At 52.3% G+C, this 20,638-nt stretch overlaps 1 protein-coding gene across 14 annotated transcripts in view; it reads right to left on the bottom strand.

Annotated features, from left to right (window-relative positions):
- robo2 (roundabout, axon guidance receptor, homolog 2 (Drosophila)) overlaps positions 1-20,638 on the bottom strand; it is a 315,384-nt gene that overhangs the window by 150,337 nt on the left and 144,409 nt on the right. For all 14 annotated transcript variants that reach the window (XM_029120201.2, XM_029120202.2, XM_029120244.2 and 11 more), the window contains exon 2: positions 15,484-15,810. In XM_029120201.2, the coding sequence (XP_028976034.1) occupies positions 15,484-15,810 (327 nt within the window). The remainder of the gene's footprint in view (positions 1-15,483; positions 15,811-20,638) is intronic.

The following is a 20,638-nucleotide window of genomic DNA, read 5'->3' as shown; positions in this document are numbered from 1 at the left end:
CTGCAGCATACGCAGCAACCAGAGAGGGCGGGAGAGAGGGAGGGAGATAAAGGGAATGATGGACTGGGGAAGAACTGGAGAAGCTCTTTCCACACACTTCAGGAAGAACAGCAGGAACAATCCATCCAAAAGCATAAATAGCTGTCCAGCAGCGCAACACGGCCGGCTTTCTTCCATTCACGGCTCAAAAGACGAACCCCCTCAGAGAGACGCGAAGAGATGAGGGGACGGAGGGGGAGGGAGGAACCCACCTGATGCCACATTGTAGCCCGGGCCACTGTTGTCTTCACAGGCCGAACTGGCGTGGCGAAGAGGGGAGATGGCCGACACAAAGAAAAGACAGACAGGGCTCTCTCTGCGGGACGGTCATTGTGCGGGTCCAGCTCCTCTCCCCTCAGAGGTGTCGGGACAAAGCAGTCAGCTGCTCGGACACCTCGTTAGGCCGCACCCCGCCAGGCCGTAACACGGGCAGGACCGACGGTGGGGTGGGGTGTGCGCTCAGCCAGTGACACACACTCGCTCTTACCAAGGCGCCAACACATACAGAGGCGGGATGGAGACCGGAAGAGAGACGCGGGGGGTGGAGACCGGAAGAGAGACACGGGGGGTGGAGACCGGAAGAGAGACACGGGGGGTGGAGACCGGAAGAGAGACGCGGGGGGTGGAGACCGGAAGAGAGACGCGGGGGGTGGAGACCGGAAGAGAGACACGGGGGGTGGAGACCGGAAGAGAGACGCGGGGGGAGGAGACCGGAAGAGAGACGAGGGGGGTGGAGACCGGAAGAGAGACGCGGGGGGTGGAGACCGGAAGAGAGACACGGGGGGTGGAGACCGGAAGAGAGACGCGGGGGGTGGAGACCGGAAGAGAGACGCGGGGGGAGGAGACCGGAAGAGAGACGCGGGGGGTGGAGACCGGAAGAGAGACGCGGGGGGCACCTGTGACCTAGCGGCTGTCCTTATTTCCCATCTTTCTGCTTTCCTCATTTTCCTCGGGGAGGGCAATGCATGGGTGCAGGGCTGATAAGGAGGTGCGGGTGTGTGTGTGTGTGTGTGTGTGCGGTTGAACATATCAAACAACAACAACAGAGGACACAGTTTCACACACACACACACACAGGCCAACAGCACTATATAGTTTTCACTACAGGTGCACGTAACATTCAGCAGCCAAGATATGGCGGAAAGGCCACTGATAGAAAGAAAGGCCCAGGTGGGATAGCAGTAGCATTACTCAAACACACACGTCCGCGAATACACAACGTCACCAATTAATCCTGCAGGATCCGTCATAATGGCACAGTAAAAAGGTTAGCAGAAGTGGAGCCATCATTTAAAAACGAGGCAGCATTTAGATGCTAATTTTAAAAAGCCATTGTAGTATCAGGCAGTAGGAGCCATTAAAGTAGCATATCTGGGAGCTGAGTTGCTGTTAGGATCTGTTAATTGTATGGAGGATTATATCAGCCTCTCGCCCTATAACAGCCTCTCGCCCTATAACAGCCTCTCGCCCTATATCAGCCTCTCGCTCTCTCGCCCTCTCGCCTCTATCAGCCTCTCTCACAGCCTCTCGCCCTCTCGCCCTCTATCAGCCTCTCGCCCTCTCGCCCTCTCGCCCTCTATCAGCCTCTCGCCCTCTCAGGAAATAGTCCCGCACTAATTGACAGATGAACTAATCCGACAGAGACAAAATCAATCCCTGCCCATGTCCCGCTCGTCCACAGAAGGGTACAGTACTTTGACATCGTAATGCTCCCGTATTTTTCCACTTCTCGATCTCGCGAAGGCTCCTCTCCGAGCCGTGTTCCCGTTAGCATACCCGAGCAGGAATATGAGTTGGGGCTCTGATGGCACCAAGCCGATGAAATAGGCAGGAATTGGTTCCAGCCTTGTGCACAATGGACAGAGGCCAGCGCCAACACCAGGCGGTCAATGCACCCAAGCGGCATGTCCTGTCCACACCCGGACCCCTCCCAGCTACGGAGAACACAAATACCCGATAACAAAGAAACGTGCGCACCCCCACAGACGCCCTCCCCCTGTGTGGTGGGAGCTCCCGCGTCAGCCACTAGGGGTGAAGATGCACCGGGCAATAAGAGGCGGGCAGGAAGGAGTCATCCGTCTCTGTTGCTGTTGCTGCCGCTCGGCCGTACATCACACCTCCGGCGTCCGGCTCTTCACAGCAGGAGCCGGCCGGGAGCTCGTACGTCACTGTCCCCAGTACCTGTCAGATTCCCCCGCCTCCCCTCATACCCCTACCACCCCTCCCACCCCCCCCCCCCCCCCCGCCCCCGCCGGCACACGCCGATAGCTGCTCTTTAATCTGCCCCCTGGGTACCGCCCCGCTGCAGAGTTCCAGTTGTAGAAAGGTCACCTCTGTGACTGTCCAATTAGAACGTAATCAGCCGCGCGTGCCACGCGTCCAACCTCGACGCCCCTCGCTCTGTCGTAAATCCCGTTGCCGCGCCGTAGCGACGGGACACGCCTACTCCGGGAGCAAGATGGGGGTCGTGTGATGAAATATGACGCATTGTTCCTGGCCCTGATGTCTGGAGATCCCAGCAGCGGATGAAGATGCTGGGCTAGTGTCCGCATCCATCTATTGGTGAATTTAGTCGAATAAAGGCATTCATTATGAACAGGCATTGGGATTAGCGTTTGGACGAGGCAGAGGGATCGTCCTTACAAATGACCCCGGGTCATCATCAGTCCCTGTCCTGACCCCTAGGCGACCTGCTGACGACCCCCAGGGCTCTGATCAATCTGCTCTCCAATCAGGGTCTCATCAGGCCTGACCCTGCCCCCCCCCAGTCATTTATCTAACACCATGACACTACCCTGCACAGCACTTAGCGAATTCCCTCCCAGCCACCATCTCCCCCTCCGTAAACACACACACCATCTCAAGACTGTGGAGAGTGGGGGACCTGAAAGGTAATCAGAAAACCCAGGATTTAGTTGAGCCTTTTGTTTCAGCTGTGGAGACCGAAAGACCAGGGATAAGGAGGAACAGAGAGATCGACAGGACAGGGCTAACGAGAGTGTGGAGGGAGGGGGAGACAGCGGGTCAGTGAGCTTTAAGCCTATGCTGGGCTGATCTTCCCAATTAGAAACAAGTGACAGCTCAGCTGTGTGGTCTTGACACAAGTAGACCAAGGCCTGGGCAGCGTTCTGAGCCTCCCATCCACCAGCCTAGGCTGTACCCCAAGTCCACAACCCCCCCACCACCAAGAGAGGAGCCGGAACGGGAGAACGGGGGGGGGGGGGGGGGCTAGGACAATGAGTCATCCTCTGCCTTCCCTTCCTTCCAACTCCCTCCACCCGTCTCCGTCTCAGCATCGGGGGGCTCTTTGACTCCGTCACGGACGGCCAACAGTCAGCCTGACATCTGACGTTGTCAGGAGTTGCCGTGGCGACCTGGCAAATCCTTTGACCTCTGCTCCAGCGGATCAAAACTTCTGAACCCGAGATGGGAGGGTGGGCACTGGGAAATTTATGGGAACTGGGGGGGCCGTGGGGGGGGGGGGTTCCTTGGCAGCTGTCAGAGCCGTCTCGTCATTCCTGCGCGGAGATAATGGGTCTGAGGGAGGGGGAGGGGTCTGAGGGAGGGGCGCCAGGTTGTGGGTTGTAGGGGCGAAGGCCCTGTGATTAATGAGGACGGGCGTCTCTCAGCGGGAAACCGCCCGCACGCGCCACACTGGTGTCAACATCACAAACGCCACCCCCCCCCCCCCCACCCCCACCCCCACTTTACCCGGAACGGGCCTGCTCTCACAAAGAGCCGGTGTTACAACACGACCGACCGACTAACACTGGTCCACTTTCGCACCGCCTTCTGCTGGCACCAGGTTATAAAGACACACTGACACACACACACACACACACACTGACACGCAAACGCAGGCAGAGGGGTTCTCTAGGCCTGTGGGGTCTATCCAGTGTCTTCACTCATCTGCAAAAGCCCCTGAGCGTCAGCGAGAGGAAGCATCAAGTTTAGAATTTCTCCCTGAGTCTCACGCCAGACGGGTGGATGAGAAGTGAAATGGGGATGACAGGCGCGAGGGTTGAGGGGGGTGAGGAGGGGCACATGGCGGGTGTGTGGACCAGGGGCAGTCCCCTCAGCCTGTCTGACTTCTGCCACTCAAATAAGTTAATGATGATTCTGCAAAAATAACCCCCAAAACACACACACACACACACACTGCAGAACATCCCTGGGAGTTTGTGTGCGTGTGTGTTTGTGTGTGGGGGGTGGTTAGGGTGCTGCTGGCATGCAGATTTAGCAAGAGGAGGCGAGATAAGTATCGGGGGGGGGCGGAGGGAAAGTGGGGGTGGGGGAGAGAGAAATGTCTGACAATCAACACCCCTGTTGGCGGTGTCGGGTGATTTTTAATTTTGTGATGAATTGCATCTCCCCGCTGTCCCCCGTCCCCTGTCCCTCCCCCCCACTGTCCCCCGTCCCTCCCCCCCACTGTCCCCCGTCCCTCCCACCACCGTCTCACTCCCTCTGCAGTATCCCTAATCGAGTCAAGTGACTTATTAAGGCTTATGAGAAAAGCAGCTAATTTCATTAGAAGCCAGTCAATGTGCCGCTATCTGATTCTTCAAGCCCGGGGGGGTGGGGGGGGTTGCACTGGGTGTAAGGACACAGTTGGTTATCATCTGCAGACAGTAAAGCAGTAGCAAGCCTGGGGGGGGGGGGGGGCAGACAGGAGATTACCGCAGTTACTGATATGACGTACATGCTAGAGACTTCAATTAACACTGCGTGGGGCGAGCAGATTATGAGGAAACACCTTTCCGGAAAGAACGGAAGGTAGCGTTGAGGCAATTTGACCTCTTCAATAAATGCACGTGGCTATCTGCATGAAGGGGCTTTACACTGGACTTCCTCACGGAAACCAAAAAGGCAAAAATTACATTTCTGCGTCGTGCTGGGTACATGAACAGACCGTGCCGGCGGAACAGTCCATGAATGGAAACAGAAAGCCATCAGCACCAAACAGGACTGACCGAACCAACATGTTGCCGAAGTCCAGCCCAGCGCTCCTGCTGACCACACCAAATCGCAGAACTGTCACAGTCTTATCATCAAAACCTCCAGATACGCAAATAGACACAGACAAGCTGTTCCTGTTTCGTCTTCCAGCCCGGGGTCAGGAGATGGTCAATCAATGATCACCAGGAGGTCAAATCCAGGGGTAGCTGGAGGTCAAGCATATCTGACACCAACATGGTTGAAGCGCCCTATCGGGCTGACACACTGGTCGTTACGGAGCTACATCAGAGCAAGGTAGTTAGAAGGGTCATGTGAGGTTGTGTCGGATTCAGTTAACCCCCACTAGTCCAGATAAGAAGGGAAATTCACCTGATCTGCAATCTAACCTTTCATGTATTATTCATCCATCCTTTTATCCAGTCAGCTGACGAGGAATCAGGCAACAGTGAGAGAGAATAACAAGGCTTGATGTTTCCTTTCTGCAGTGTTTAGACCATGGGAGAGTATAAGCTGTTCGCAGCTCGCAATCATGTTATTTACAAGGTATTGCATACAAAACAGGTTCAAACACGCCTACGTCATCCATTATCCATGTTCCCAGTTCGTTTATAGGTGAGAGTGAATATTTGTTTTTCTACAGTATTATGTGCTTTCATGTGTGTGGGATTGGAGATTGGACACTAATGGCACATCGCTAATTGCCAAATTGTCTCCTGTTTTGAATCTCACCGTCTCCCATTCCCTCCATCGCGGAAGCCCCGGCAGCAGCCAAATCGATATTCATAAAGTGTCAGGACCATAATTCATTTGTCTGTTCTGTTCCATGCGAAGCGAACACCGCGGGGACCTGTAAAAGTAAGAGGGGGAAAAAAGTGGGCGCTTAAATTTCCCGTTTAATGTCCGGGCTCGGCGTTCGCGGGCCAATTAAGCTGTTCTTTTCAGGTCCATTACAACATGGCGTCTCGGGGTTCCACGCCATTTATGAGGCTGCCTCAAACGGGCAAATGTTCTGCCGGCCCGTTAGGTGGCGAAGGGGTGTTTGGAGTTTGCTTGGATGTGCGTGTGTGCTTTAGTGCCCTTGCCAACACACCTCTGTTCATGGGAGCCTGCCTGCGTGCGTACATTTCTGTGCGTACGTGTGAAACAGGAGAGCGTTAATGGCTTTTAAAGATCGCTGGAGTCAAATTAGCTCGCCATTCATCACTCAGTGTCATTTGATTTCATTTCCTGTTGTAACGGGATCTCTGTGGATCCGAGACAAATCCCTGCAATTAAAACCGAGCTTCACTTGATTCACCTCTCTCCTTTCTGGGAGGGTGAGAAACAGTGGGCGGGTGAGAGACAGTGGGGAGGTGAGAGACAGTGGGTGGGTGAGAGACAGTGGGTGGGTGAGAGACAGTGGGAGGGTGAGAGACAGTGGGGGGGTGAGAGACAGTGGGCGGGTGAGAGACAGTGGGCGGGTGAGAGACAGTGGGGGGGTGAGAGACAGTGGGAGGGTGAGAGACAGTGGGCGGGTGAGAGACAGTGGGAGGGTGAGAGACAGTGGGGGGGTGAGAGACAGTGGGAGCGTGAGAGACAGTGGGCGGGTGAGAGACAGTGGGCGGGTGAGAGACAGTGGGAGGGTGAGAGACAGTGGGCGGGTGAGAGACAGTGGGCGGGTGAGAGACAGTGGGAGGGTGAGAGACAGTGGGCGGGTGAGAGACAGTGGGGGGTGAGAGACAGTGGGAGGGTGAAAGACAGTGGGCAGGTGAGAGACAGTGGGGGGGTGAGAGACAGTGGGGGGGTGAGAGACAGTGGGAGGGTGAAAGACAGTGGGGGGGTGAGAGACAGTGGGCGGGTGAGAGACAGTGGGCGGGTGAGAGACAGTGGGCGGGTGAGAGACAGTGGGCGGGTGTCGGTTTAAGTGAATAAACATCACCAGAGAACAACGGATAAAGCGAAAATACTCAAAATAATCATGAAATATTCACTTCGTTTCACTCGTGTGTTGACATTCAAATTCTGGGAAGGTCTGCCGTGTACTCGCTGAGGAAAATGTTGAATCCTACAGTATGCGATACAGTGCTAATAAAACTAGAGTGCACATCTCTCTCTCTCTTTCTCTCTCTCACACACACACACACACACACAAACCTGCATAATAGCCTTGCCCTGGACAGTGTAAAGCTTGTGGGCCAGGAAGGAGTGCTGTACAGATAAGACTCCGCTTAGCATTTGAATAGGGCATTCTGATTTCTATGCGGTTGGCCTTTGGCCACGTTGCCGCTCGCGCACGGCGAGCCGCTGTGTGTCTGGGTGTGTGTCTGGCTCTTACGGTGCCAACCCATATGCAGGCTGGACATATCTGGCACCATGCTCTGAGAGTGTGCTCGTCTGTCTGTCTGTCTGTCTGTCTGGCTACTAATTAACCCCCCCCCCCCCCCCCCCAGTTGCTACACCAGGTGGGGACACACATGCCTCAGCTCCCACGGTCCGTGTGATGTCATCCCCATGCACCTGGCTCGCCCTCGGCCCCGCTACCCTCTGTGTGACATCACGCCCTTGGGCCTGAGCTGTTCGCCGGTCCCCGTGGGAGACGAGCTGTCCCCTCCTGCGTCCCGGGTTCAGTGACCGGGCTCCTGCGCTGGTCACTCCCATCAGCCTCAGCGGTACCGCTGTAGCAAACAGACTGTGTCCGGGGTGAAGCCTGACAGGCGGAGACGGCGACTGAAATGCACTCACGGTCGGAGCTTCGTCAAACCGCCGGCGGAAAAACGTCTCACAGATGGGAAAAACACGGCTGATGACTCAACAGGTGCAGGACTGCGGGCGCACGCTGGAGGTGAGAGAGGGTGGCAGGTTCAATTCTGTCTGCACCTTTAAGTCAGCTTCGGAGCTTCGTTCACGAGCCGTCTGAGACGTCACCCACCCTCGACATGTAACCCCCGCCGCCTTTCGCTTTTCTAATGGGATCGAAATGCCCGGCATATCGCTTTCAAATCTGATCAAAACGCAGCGCGCGTCACTGTCAAACAGCAGAAAGAGCAGGCGAGGAGAGAGGGGGTGATGGAGCGAGAGGGGGAGAAGGAGCGAGAGGGGGAGAAGGAGCGAGAGAGGGGGCGATCGGTTTCCGTCTCCAGTGTGCAGCTGTTGAGGGAGCTGGTGGCTGATGTGGTGTCCCTTACAGAAAATGGAACCCTAGACAAACACAATATCTGTCCACGCCATCAAGAGATCACCACAAGTCATAACACATTGAGAGCCACTATAACTCCGACTGGGGCCAAGCCATCCATGCTATTCACAGTCTGTGTGAATGGTTTGACTGTATAAAATTCCCACAAGTATTTTATAGTAAGGAAATTCATTTTGGGTTCAGGGGTTGAGGTAAAAGTTGCGATTAGAGTTATTTTTTTGGGGTTAGATATAGAGTTGTGAGTTTTGGTTTTAGGTTAGGATTAAATATAGGAGTTAAGATTGGGATTAGTGTAATGGATTAGGGTTTTAACCATGAATCCCACGCACTGTAATGTCTCAGATCAGGGTGTTACTGAGGGAATATGAAGCGTGTGAACCGTGACCTCATGCGCTGAAATGTGTTGCGTCCAAAACACCATTCCTTCTCACCAGAGTGTGAATCAATTCCGGCAGTCCTCAATTCAAACCCATAGAAGCCAGCACCCCCACCCCCCCCCACCCCTCGGACTCAACATGATGGATGACCAGGCCCGGCGGTGCCTTAGGGCTCCCACAGAGACCGGGCAGGGAGGTCACTTCCAGCACAGAGTCCCCAGGACAGGCCGCGGGTTAAGGGTAGTGCGATTCCGCAGGGAGCCGGGGCAGGACAGAGAGGGGCGGAGGGTTTTCAGGGCTCAGTGGATCCAATCCCAGCCAGGGGGTTCGCGGACGACCTCAGAATGCGACGGCCTCCAGGGATCGGATGGAGAGGTTAGGTTTTTTTGATTAATATAATGATCGCTCACTTGTCCGGCCGCCCACACATGACAGCTAATGGAGTGGTTTCGTGGGCTTTTAACTCAATACCTCACAACACACCTGTGCTGCAAATTACAACCGACACACTGGGGCGTCACGACTAAGGCCGGGAGCGTATGACCTCCTCATCCGCCCGACAGACAGGGCATGCTCGACGTCCAATTCGGTTTGATAAACGCAACCGTTGAATTTGAATAGTGGAGCTATAATCCCACAGGCTCCCCACAAGTCTATCACTGTAAGTTAGCCTGCGGATCTCCAGGCACTTTACACGCATAATCGCACGCCACGCGCAAACACGCGCACCAACGATAAAAGTGCACGTAGCGCCCAAAGGAAAGCAGAGCCTTTCAACCAGTCTGTGTTTCAAAGCTGGTCAATAGTATGCCTGAAGACGAATTTCAATTATTTACGACTCGCTCTGCATCTCAAATTGCCTGATCAGAGGAGTGGGGGGGCGGGGCGGGGGGTACATAGGGAAAAAAAGCATGTTAATTTCCCCGCTGGGCTGGAGGAGTTAGTATAGCAGAGACCCGTTTTTTTTCTCGTCTTATAAACGACATAACTCTCTCCGATGCCGAACCGCAAAATAAATTAAGCGAGAGATGCTATTATTAAAACGGCGCGGCAAAGATTGATGCTTCGGTCTTGCGCTCTGACACATGGCTCCCTCAGCAAGTTCTGGATTAAAGACGGAGAGAAAGAGACAGATAAAGAGACAGCGGGAGAGACAGAGAGAGGGAGAGAAAGAGGGATAGAGACGGAGAGGGAGAGGCCAGCGAGACAGAGGCAGCGGGCTACGTTGTCAGAGTAGAGAGGCCATCAATAACGTTGAGGCGAGGAGAGGGGAAACAACCGAACGAGGAGCGACCGGTGCTTCATCTTCCGGGGGCGCTAATGGCCGTGAGAAGTGGCTGGCTCAGCACTCCCGTCTGACGGCTCACTCCTGTCTTTTCCTCTCCTGTCCGTTCGGATGACACCCCCCCCCCCACGGCAGCCATGACGGGGCGCGGAAACGCGCGCTTGTTTACTCACACGGTTTCATCCATTTAAATGAGGCTCCGCCGAGGGGGGAGGAGAGGCCCGTAGCGTGGGGAAGGACAGACGGACGTTGGGTGGAGAGGAGGTCGGGGTCATCTTCTTGACTGGATGTCATTAACAGGCCTCTCTGTGACTCTCTTGTTCCTTTTCCCAGCAGGCCGCAGGTCTTCAGAAAGTCACCTGTAGTAGTTCATTGCTGGACATGGGATGAGATGTGGGAAACTGTGTCCTCTGAAGGCAGGATGGGCAGAATATATCTGGCTGGGTGTATGGTGTGTGAATGGATAGCAAAATAAGCAGAATGTGACTTTCTCTGTGACTTTCTGCCAGACACTGTGATAGTTTATTTCGGTTTAGGGGTTAGAATTGGGGTTAGGCACAAACGTTTCGATTAATGGTTAAGGTTAGGATTTTGAGAGTAAGGTTTAATTAAAGGTTTAATTACAATTTTGAATGGGGAAAATGTCCCCACAAGGACAGTAAAATCTGTCTCTCTGTTTTAAAGCATTTATATGTGTGTTTTTGGTCTGTATATAAACAGTATGTGTGTATGGTTGTGTGTGTGTGTCTGTATATATAGAGTGTGTGTGTATGATTGTGTGTTTGTGTGTCTGTATATATACAGTATGTGTGTATGGTTGTGTGTGTGTGTTTTGTGTCTGTATATGTACAGTATGTGTGTATGGCTGTGTGTGTGTGTGTCTGTTTATATATAGTATGTGTGTATGGTTGTGTGTGCATGTGTGTGTGTGTGAGTGTGTCTGTATATATACAGAGTGTGTGTATGGTTGTGTGTGTGTGTGTGTGAATGTGTCGCTGGAAGGTCAGTGTGTCGGTTGGGGACCTTAGAGAATCCAATGATTTATCTGCTTGTGAAAAGCGCTTTCTCCACGGTTCTCCATTTCTGCTGGCCTTTCCTTTTCCTAGCGCGGTTCAGACGGCGGCAAGAGGAACAGGGGACGGGGCCTCCGACCTGTGTCACTAACCTACGGCGGCCACGCCATCTCACTGGCCATCCAGCGACGCCAATGAGATGAGATAAGCAGGCCGTTTGCATGTGTCCGTGTATGGCCTGACTGAGAGGGTGGATGTGTGTGTCCTGCTGTAGATAACAGCACGTCTTTATGATGCTGAGCGGAACGGGCTGATACAGCGTTGACACATTCAATCAGGGCTCCTTTATCGGTAGAATATATTCCCCCTGACCCGCCCGGTCTCCCCACTTCTCTTATCGCATGATGAAAATTCCGCACCCACCAGCCCCATACCTAAGGACTTCGTCCCTCCGGCCTTCCGCCGCAAACGCAAGCACCTCCGCCGCACAGCATCCCGGAGAACGAGAGAGAGAGAGAAGGGGGAGAGAGAGGTGAGGGGAAAGAGACAAAGAGAGAAGGGGAACGAGAGAGAGAAGGAGACGTGAAGCGCAGGTAACAGAGAAGGAGAAGGGGAGAGAGGCTGATGTAATGAGGCCAATCGTGCGGTACGCACAAGAGTTTCATCTGCGGCGTCGTTACAATGAACCGTTTTAATTGTTGCCACTTCCTCCATTACCCTTCGTTAGTGGTCAAGGACTTCAGTCAGTAGATGAAACCCTGGGCTACAGGGGTTTCTAACAGAGGGCACGAGTGTGGAGCCCCTTGTTTGTGTGTGTATCTTTTTGTGTGAGTGTGTGTGTGGTACAGTTATAAGGATCTCAGGGGGTGTAGTGAAAGCAGCGGTGACTTCCCACCTGGTCAGACCCTCTCTGTCCGTACATTAGCCCGATGCCGGATACGCCACCAACAGCTTGACACACACACCTCTCTCTCCTGCTTGCCCAGACCCATTTTCCTCCTAATTAACTTGTTGTACGAGCACCAAAAGCTACCTAACGATTTGTTTAATTGCAGAAGTGGCAAATTATACAATATCAAAGGGCCTTTTTAAAAGTAATCCAATCCCATTCCTGGCGGCCTTCAGAACAAATCCAGGACATCTGTTTGTCTGCTGATCATTTGCATGTTTTAAAGGTTACATATTGAATGAGGCAGAACCGATGGCTCGCTCCTCCTCCTTAAGTATCTTTCCGTCTCTCTCTCAGTCTCCTTCTCGCCTACTCTCTCTCCCTCTGGACCATAGCCACCGCCCTGTCACACGCATAGACTAGACAAACACATAAGCGCACACGCACGCGCACAAACACACACACACTAATGCTCACAACCGACACTCAATTAAAGCACAAGCGTTTATCCTGCATGCGTGTTTCTGGAGCGCCGCTTCGCGCCAGAGCGTCTCTCTCCACCTGAAGAGATAGAGGCTAATTAACGTTTTCCCGGGGATCTTGGGGCCCCCAGGCGGAACTTGTCACACTTACATATACACACGCGTAGATCTGCACTGGCAAATGTATTCGGCGCAGTGACGGGGGCTAGCGCCATTCTGACACCGGCCTCACTATGATTTATGAACCTGCTCATTGACCCAGTTTATGTTGAAAAGAGGGAAAAGGGGCAGAGAATCCCACTCATATCTGCAGTGGGGAGATAGAGCGGCGGGGGCCCGCTGTCGGGGCCGCGAAATCACACCGGGCAGAATGGGTCGAACAAAAGCCGAGCGCCGAGATAACCCGTAAGGGCCGACACGCCGGGCCCTCTCTTTCTGTTAATAAACGAACGTGTAAGACAATGCAGGCGGGAAAAAAGCCCCAATGAATTGCGATGCATCGTCCCGGCCGAAGCAATGTATCATTATGGCAGCGTGTGCAGGCAAAAAGATAGGCCAGTTCATTCCTCTGCTGTGTACCAGTGTGCCACTGTTCGTTCGCCGAGTAGTAGTAAACAATGGGGGGGCGGGGGGGGGGGGGGGGTGGGGGGGCAGATTAGAAAGGTAAGCTTTGTTAACGTGCTACTCTGGTCAATCTGGCCTGTATTAAAAATTCAAGAACTCCCTGCTTCCCCCTTCCCCCTCTTTATCTCCTCCCCCTCTTTATCTCCTCCCCCTCTTGGTGATGGTGGCAGCGGCGACGGAGGAGACGGTGTTGACCGGGTTACCCAACCTGGCGTCCGGAGCTCAGCGATGCTGCTACACCCGGTGGACACTGGCTTCAGTCTGTTTTCAGAGGCTGCAATTCAATTATCTCAGCAGGAACCAGCTCAACCACGCGTGACAGATGGGGGCAGAGGTTGGTCTGCGCGGGGGGGGGGGGGGGGGGGGGGGGGGGTAAGAGGTCGGTCTACACGGGGAGAAGGGGGTAAGAGGTGAGGCAGGGGGGAGAGGGAGAGATAAGAGGGAGAATCACATATAAACACAGCTGATTTGACATGGATTTCAATTATAATGCGACTTAAATCTCTTATAATGCGATTGGCAGCGAGGTTTAGAAGCACAGTAGGCATGGCCATTGCTGATAACCCTAATCACCGGTGTAAACCCTAGCAGTGGGATTTAGGGGACCCCACCAAATCAGCTCTTAGCCCCCCTATCACGCTACCCCCGCCACCCCAACCTCCACATAAGGACTGGCTTCAGTCACCGCCCAGAGAATGAGCAAGGCCAGGAGCAACACACTGGAACCTCCCTGTCATTTTAGAGGCTCTTCAACATTTAGTGTATTTTGCTAACTTTGCCATGGGACGGAGAGAAAATGATTCTTGAATTGAAGTTAAATTATTTATTTTGTTTTGTTCTCTAAAGCAAAACAGCCTTATAATGTATTTTACACTGCATGTAAAAATGTTTTTAAATAAATGTACTCTGACATTATCCTGAAAACGATGTACAACATTTGAATTTCAATAAGAAACAGTCCTCCTATTGACGCCCTCTCCTACTGAGCCACAGGCCCAGCCAATAATACAATAAAGAAATGAACACCTATTTAAACCTCCTAGTCACTCAAGGCTGGCAGTGATGTCGAGGAGGACAGAGAGAAAGCAGAGTGGAAACAGCAAAATGGGAAAACAAAAAAGAAGGCTAATCAGGAGAACTCATTCATGTTTTATGAATTTCCATTTAGCTTGGGTGAGGCCTCTTACGCTGATCGATAGATCAAGCTGCTGTCACACTGTATGCACCTGGGGGGCTTCTGGGAATCCCAGGGGAGGGGTCAGGGGAGGGGTCAGGGGAAGGGAGGGGACTGGATTTGAGCCAACCGGTTTGCCTCAGCAACCGGCGATCCCCCTCCCCGCAATACACAGTCCATCTCCAACCCTTCAATCCCATCAATCAGCCTGAAAACAACAGGACATCCCATAGTTCCCACAGTCCATAGTCCTTACATACTGTTCACACAACACATCAAAACTGATCCCGGTAGGAAACCGTTGATTGAAATGAACCACCTAGCTAACCTGATTTAGCCGTCCATTTCTGACACCGTTGCTTTTCTTTATGATGGAAGACCTCTTTTTTTCATAAGATTTTGCTTATTGATCAGGTGGACGAGACGACTTCATGAAAGGCTTCTTTCACTTAAGCTCCGGGTCGGTCCGGTCAATTCCCCTACGTCCTCAGTCTATTTCAGTACTAATGACAGAGGCCTGGCTTGACTCTTTTCCTGCCCTGAGTGCAACAAGTGGATAGGCCCAAAATACATTAGAAAAACAGCCACAGCAGATCTAGGTATGTATAGACAGGAAGAGTTGGAGAAATGACCCAGAGATTTACCAGAGAAGGAATGAAATGTGAACTTCACCAGAGAGCAGCCCTGAGGCTTACAAAGGTAAGATGATCTTTGGGTCAGGTCCAGCCTGTTAGTCAGTGTCTCCAAGCAGCGCCCTGGCCTCCCGTGTCGAAGACCTGCCATGAACTTTCAGTAAACCCTGTAGACCTCAAAGGCAATTATCGTTCCCCTGGGCTAGAACCTCTATCAGATCCTCACAACGCTCTTCCCTAATAATAAAACAGCATTCCGGGTGGTCATGGCTTCAAAAACATAGGCCCAAAACAATGAAAGCACAGATCAAACAGGCTGTTGAAAGCACACGGCCCGCTCTTAGCTTGGGTATTATGTAGAGGCTATCACGTAGACAACCTCGCCTGCTCTTTCAGCCATAGAAAAAAAGCATGATTTCAAAACCAAGACCGAATAAACGCAAGCATGTCATGTAATTACGGAGCCCTTCCCGTCTATTAAATGCAGAATAGGTACTCTGATTTCCTCCGCCTCAATTTTATTTTCAGAACAAACAGGGTGTAATTTCCTGCAGTTAATGAAGGCAAACATTTCAACCTTCTGAAATAATGGCATCATTAAATGTTGTCTGAAGACCACGACGTCCAAAAACAAGACCTGGTCTCCCTTGAGGCTTAACACAGTCTTTCTTTCTTGAGAGCCGTGAACAAATATCTACAAATCTGCCTTTTACAAGGACAGGGATATAAAGGAAAATGTCTTAACACCAAAAAAGCATGAAGCTTTTAAAAAATAAAGAGCCAAGAAGCTGAGAAGAACAGATCAATCAAATGTAATACTGGTAAACACTGACTCACATGCTACTTCCAGGGAGGCGTTGCGGCTGATGGCTTCTCCCAGGTAGTTGCGGGCAACGCAGACGTACGAGCCCTCGTCCGGTTTGGAACGTCGTCCGTGGACGATGCGCAGGAAGAAGAGGGAGCCGCTGGGAAGGAGCATGCGATGAGACCGCGGGTCATCCTTGTCCGTCTCCACCCGCTCGCCATCCTTGTACCACTCCACGGTGGGAGCGGGGCGGCCCTCCGCCTTGCAGTTGAGGGTGGCCGGCTCCCCCTTGGACACGATCAGGTCGGAGGGATGTTCCACGATCCGGGGCGGAGAGTCTTCCTGACGCAGACGGGATCCTGGGAAGAGAGGAGAGGAAAGACAGAAAATATGAGGGACAGCAGACCGTATTTTTGCGGAAATTATACCAAGCTCGTTTCACATCTTACACTATCTTTCTCTCGTTCATGCGTATAGACACAAACTAGCATGTTAGCGACCCCCCAATTAAAATAGCAAGGTGATTTTGGTTGAGTGTTTGTCTTTGCACATCATCAGGTGATTTAGAAAGAGCCACCAGTTCAACCACCAGTTCAGCCCGGTCAAATACCAGCCATCTGTTCCCTCTGAAATACATACAAGGCCCCCTGGGTAATTGGACCCAAGGGTGAAGAGAGTATGGAGGCGTGGAGACAGACTACATCTGAACCCCAGCTATACAGCCATGCTCTCTCTCTCAACCACACACACACACACACACACACACTGAAAAGGGGGAAGGTGGGGGCAGTGTGGTCACAGCCCCAAACAAATAATATCAGTCTCTCCACTGCCGGAGATCTGTCCTGGTGTGATGTGAATGTTCAATAGGCTGGCTAGGCTCTGGTCTAGCGCCAGCGTCGGGTCTGTAAAAATGCTAATCCCCTGAGGTTCAGAACATGGCCTGTTCTTTTCTTCCAAAGCGAACCCTGGGCCAGAGCTATGAGGCTGGCCTCTAAGATTGTGCTGCCCCTGCCAAGACCCAGCGACACTGTGTCTCGAAGTGACCCAAAAGACGCCAGAGCTCACCTACCCATTTACATCACTGAGGCCCGGCGAAACCCCCAGACAAAAGAGTTTGATCCAGCAACTGTACCACCGGGACGAGGGCTGCATCAATGCCAACTACTCGATTGGGTTTGTATTATCCATTCTGTTTTGAACACTACCCAGTTCCCCTTGGTAGCCAGGGATAAAAATGTTTATCCCTGGCTACCAAGCATTGATCCATAAATGCAGAATTTATTGTTGCTCAACCTTCAAGTCCATGAAAAATATAACAAAATACACTGCAGTTAATAGTCAGCAGGTAAAAAAACACAGAAGGCTGGGAACGATGGCATTTTCCAGGTTAAGGCATCAGTGCCAGGTGGATTCTGGGTACAAGGCTGTGTCCTTCACAGGAAAAGACCGGGGGGTGGGGGGTGTTACCTATAATGTGTCCAGTCCACACAGCCTTTTCTGCCTCCCTTTGTCAGGGCTAACTGCAGTACTGGGCTCAGACATGTGGGAGGCACAGCCCAGCAGAACATTTCCATGTCTTCATTCAGCTGAGTGGGTGAAATGTTTTACACCCCCCCGGTGTAACCGTGTACCCGGGGGGAGGGGCACCCTGTACGTCAGACTGGTCCTCCGCTTCAAGGACAGACTCGGGGAGAAAAATAACAGGCAAAGATTAAAGGGCCGCGTGTTTGTGTTCATGTTTTGACATCTTAGTGAGGACCTTCCCCCTTCGGTCCTAACCGTGATAAGTAAAGCAAGGAAAACCATGCGAAGTGATGCCGTTTGGCCGGTGCTCCCTTTGACAAGAAGCTTTAAATGAATGACGGTTAACATTAGGTGTGATGTTGGGGCAGATATTATGGTTAGGTTAAGAGTCCGGCGTCAGGAAATACTATGTTTTAATATAGTTCTAAATAACAGGTCCTCAAACTGATAGTAAAACCTACATGCATGTGTATGTGTGTGTGCTCCTCTTAGCAGGGGTCAGGCAGATCCGACAGAGGCGTACTGACCCCACAACAGGACTGTTGTCTGTTCCTCTCTCCTCCTAATTTGAGCTAATTCCCTCAATTTCCCTGTCATTGATTAGTAATCAGCCCCCGATGTTCAGGGCCTAAGTGGGCCCACAGACAGGAGTTATAGTGGTGGTGGAGGGGAGTGGAGACCATAAGGTCCTGGGTCCAACTTCTAAAGATCCAAATCTAAGTGGCTTTTGTGTTGCCCATGTTGCCTGCTTCTGTCAATAAAATAAATGTTCTCCCTCCCCTCCCTCTGTCCCTCACACAAACGCCAGCCCAGACTAGCCCGGCAGCCTCTCAGTGGTGTGCATTTGTATGGTGGAGGGGGGTTCCGGTTTCAGGTTTTTTTTATTCTGGGGCTAAGTGATTTAATGAATGAAGTAGTAATCAACATGGTGACACTGATGGATGTAGGGCTGAGATACGGGCCGGGCTTGGATACCTGCCCCCCCGATAGGAGTGTCAAAGACACAATGATTCCTATCTCATTGGAGCATCTGCTCCCCCCCAACGATCCGCTAGGCCCACGATAGCCACGCCAACGCGGGGGCGCCACGGCTAAACTGTGGCGACTCGATTCAATTTGCATCCGTCTAATTTCTTTATAATCCAATTTGTATTCCAATCTACTGCCTTCTAATCGTTTAAACCTTGAGTCTCCTTCTGCTCTGCTGTTTCCTCTGGAAAAACACACAGCAGATGCCTCCACAATTGCCCTTTTCCTGCCAGGGAGGCAAACCAGAGCAGTGTAGCCGGAAGGGCAGAGGGCCAAACGTGACCGGTCAGACTGCCCTTGATGTCTAGAGGTGAACGGATACTATCTATTCACACGGCGACACACCTCCCGCTATCAATCACCCCGAATGAAGACTGCTAAAGATTTAACACCTGTGAAATGATGCCATACTACACAGGTGATTAACCTGAGGGAAAACACACATGCGCTTTTACTATCAAAGTGAGTGCAGGAAATTTGGAACCATTGAAAAACTAGAGCCTAAAAAGTATTTTTCACTTCGCCAAAATGACCTCAGTTTGATAGGACTTTGTGTGACATCCCGGGGAGCGCCATGGTCTCCTGGCGGCCCCCATCCTCTCTGGGCAACGCCCCCCCCCTCCCTCCCCCCGCAGCCCCACAGCCCCGGACACAGAGACCACCAGGATCAAAGGGAAAGGCTAATGTATATCCCCCATCAGACACCCATCAGGCCTCGCAGCTCACCAGACGACTCACACGAGAGAAAGTCAATTTCCTGCTTCCTACCGGTTCCCCCTGTTCTCAACCCTTTTGCGGTAAATGGGCTTTCTGTTGGCCTCTTAATGCGATCATTGGTGCTGTGCAATCAAGTGCTCTCTGAGCTGAGGCGAGTGCACTTCACTGGGTCTCGGGCCACACGCTCCAATCAAACCCCTGCGTTTGCCCCCTGCTCTGCAATAACACTGCCATTACTTTTCAGCGGTGCCCAGTGTCCCAGTCACCCGCCTCTCGACAAAGCACCGACGAGGGAGCGAGTAAACAAGCGCGGACAAGAGCGCGGACGGGAGGACAGAACAGGCAAGGGGATTACAGGCGCACTCCGCCTCTTTCGTTTTTATCACCGCAGGGGGCGGGCCGAGATTACAAAGACATTTGTGATGTCGTTGGGCGGCGGGGGCTGAATGCCTCTGGTTTACTTGACTTCTTCACACAGCTCGGATCTAGCAACGCTTTTCTTGACAAAATGTACTGACGGGCAATAAATTGCATTATCATTTGAATTCATACCCAAGGAAACACATTGAAAACACATGACTACGAACACCTCTGTAACTGCATGCGCGTGTGTATATGTGCATGTCTGTGTGTGTGAGGGCCCAGATCTTTTCTCCTCTCTCTGCCAAGCGAAAAGCTACCTATATCAGCAGCACATCTAACTCACTCAGTGACCACACAAGAAGCGGGCTTTTCTATTATCTTCCTCACATATTTATTCACGTGTAAAGCAGAAGGTTGGATCTTTGATGATCTTTCGGTAATTATTTTTATTAGCTCCCAGGAGAAATCCCAGCCCACCAGCCGAATCAATACCCTCACCAGACCCCCCCACCCACCCCCCACCCCCAAGCAGCGAGGAAGGGCTCCCCAAAGAGGCATCCGTTATTCTGCTAACAGACGGGGGCGCGTGCAGATCACAGGTATCCAAGGGCAACCTCGGACCCGTGCGGGTGTTCCGGTCACCGGAGTTCCATAAAACATCAAAATGAAAACCCGGACCGAGGAAAGCTTGTGAAACACATTTGTAAAGAGGCGTGTACTCAGCCTGAGATGATCGCTGAATGTCAACGACTGGGAAAGATATACAGTAAAACTACGATTTTTTTATTTTTTATTTAAATAAAAGATGTATTGTCCTGTCTTGGCCGTCTATGCCTCCCACCTCCCCTCACCCTCCTGTCTTTCCTCCCTCTGCGGGCCATCTCTCTCCCCGGTTTTGGGAGACCGGGCCATATCTGTCATGTGTCATACGAGGGGGTTGTGAGAGGTGCTGTTTCTGGACGTGGGGGGAAACCGGGGGTGGCGATGAAGTTATGCTGCCGTTGTCTGTGTTGCCGGTGTCACCCCGTGCATGGCCCTCTCAGTAACCTCCCCCCCACCCCCCACGCTAGCCAGATTCATCTTCTTTAGGGCTGCTCTCAGTGCCTTTGCAGCACCCAGGGTCCGACACAGTCATCCAGGAAGAGTTAATCTGTATCAGAACCACGTCCTGGGTCCATAACTAACCAACCACCGCGGACTGGAATGTAACCCAACCCTACAACTGCACAGGTACAAACAGAGAGTGTGATGAGAGCGAGAGAGAGTGAGAGAGAGAGAGAAAGAAAGAGCGAGAGAGAGAGTGTGTGCTGCCATGATACCAGCTACATCCTCTTTCTGCAGCAGGCAGACAGACAAACTGGCAAAGACAGACACATGCTGGGTCCTGTTCTGCCTGTAGCTCTCCCTCTTCAGATATATGCACTGAAAGCAAACACTGGACGTCAGGGTAAAATCCCCAAGCAGCCCCAAACCTTGTACCGCAGTAGACATGCTTTTGACGCCTGTAACAATGATCAGATTGTATTGCACTCACATTCTAGGCAACAGTGC

The sequence above is a fragment of the Esox lucius genome, chromosome 1 (assembly GCF_011004845.1).
Source record: "Esox lucius isolate fEsoLuc1 chromosome 1, fEsoLuc1.pri, whole genome shotgun sequence".
Classification (NCBI taxonomy): Eukaryota; Metazoa; Chordata; class Actinopteri; order Esociformes; family Esocidae; genus Esox; species Esox lucius.
The sequence above is the reverse complement of the archived record's forward strand: the minus strand, read 5'-3'. Positions and strand labels throughout refer to the sequence as shown.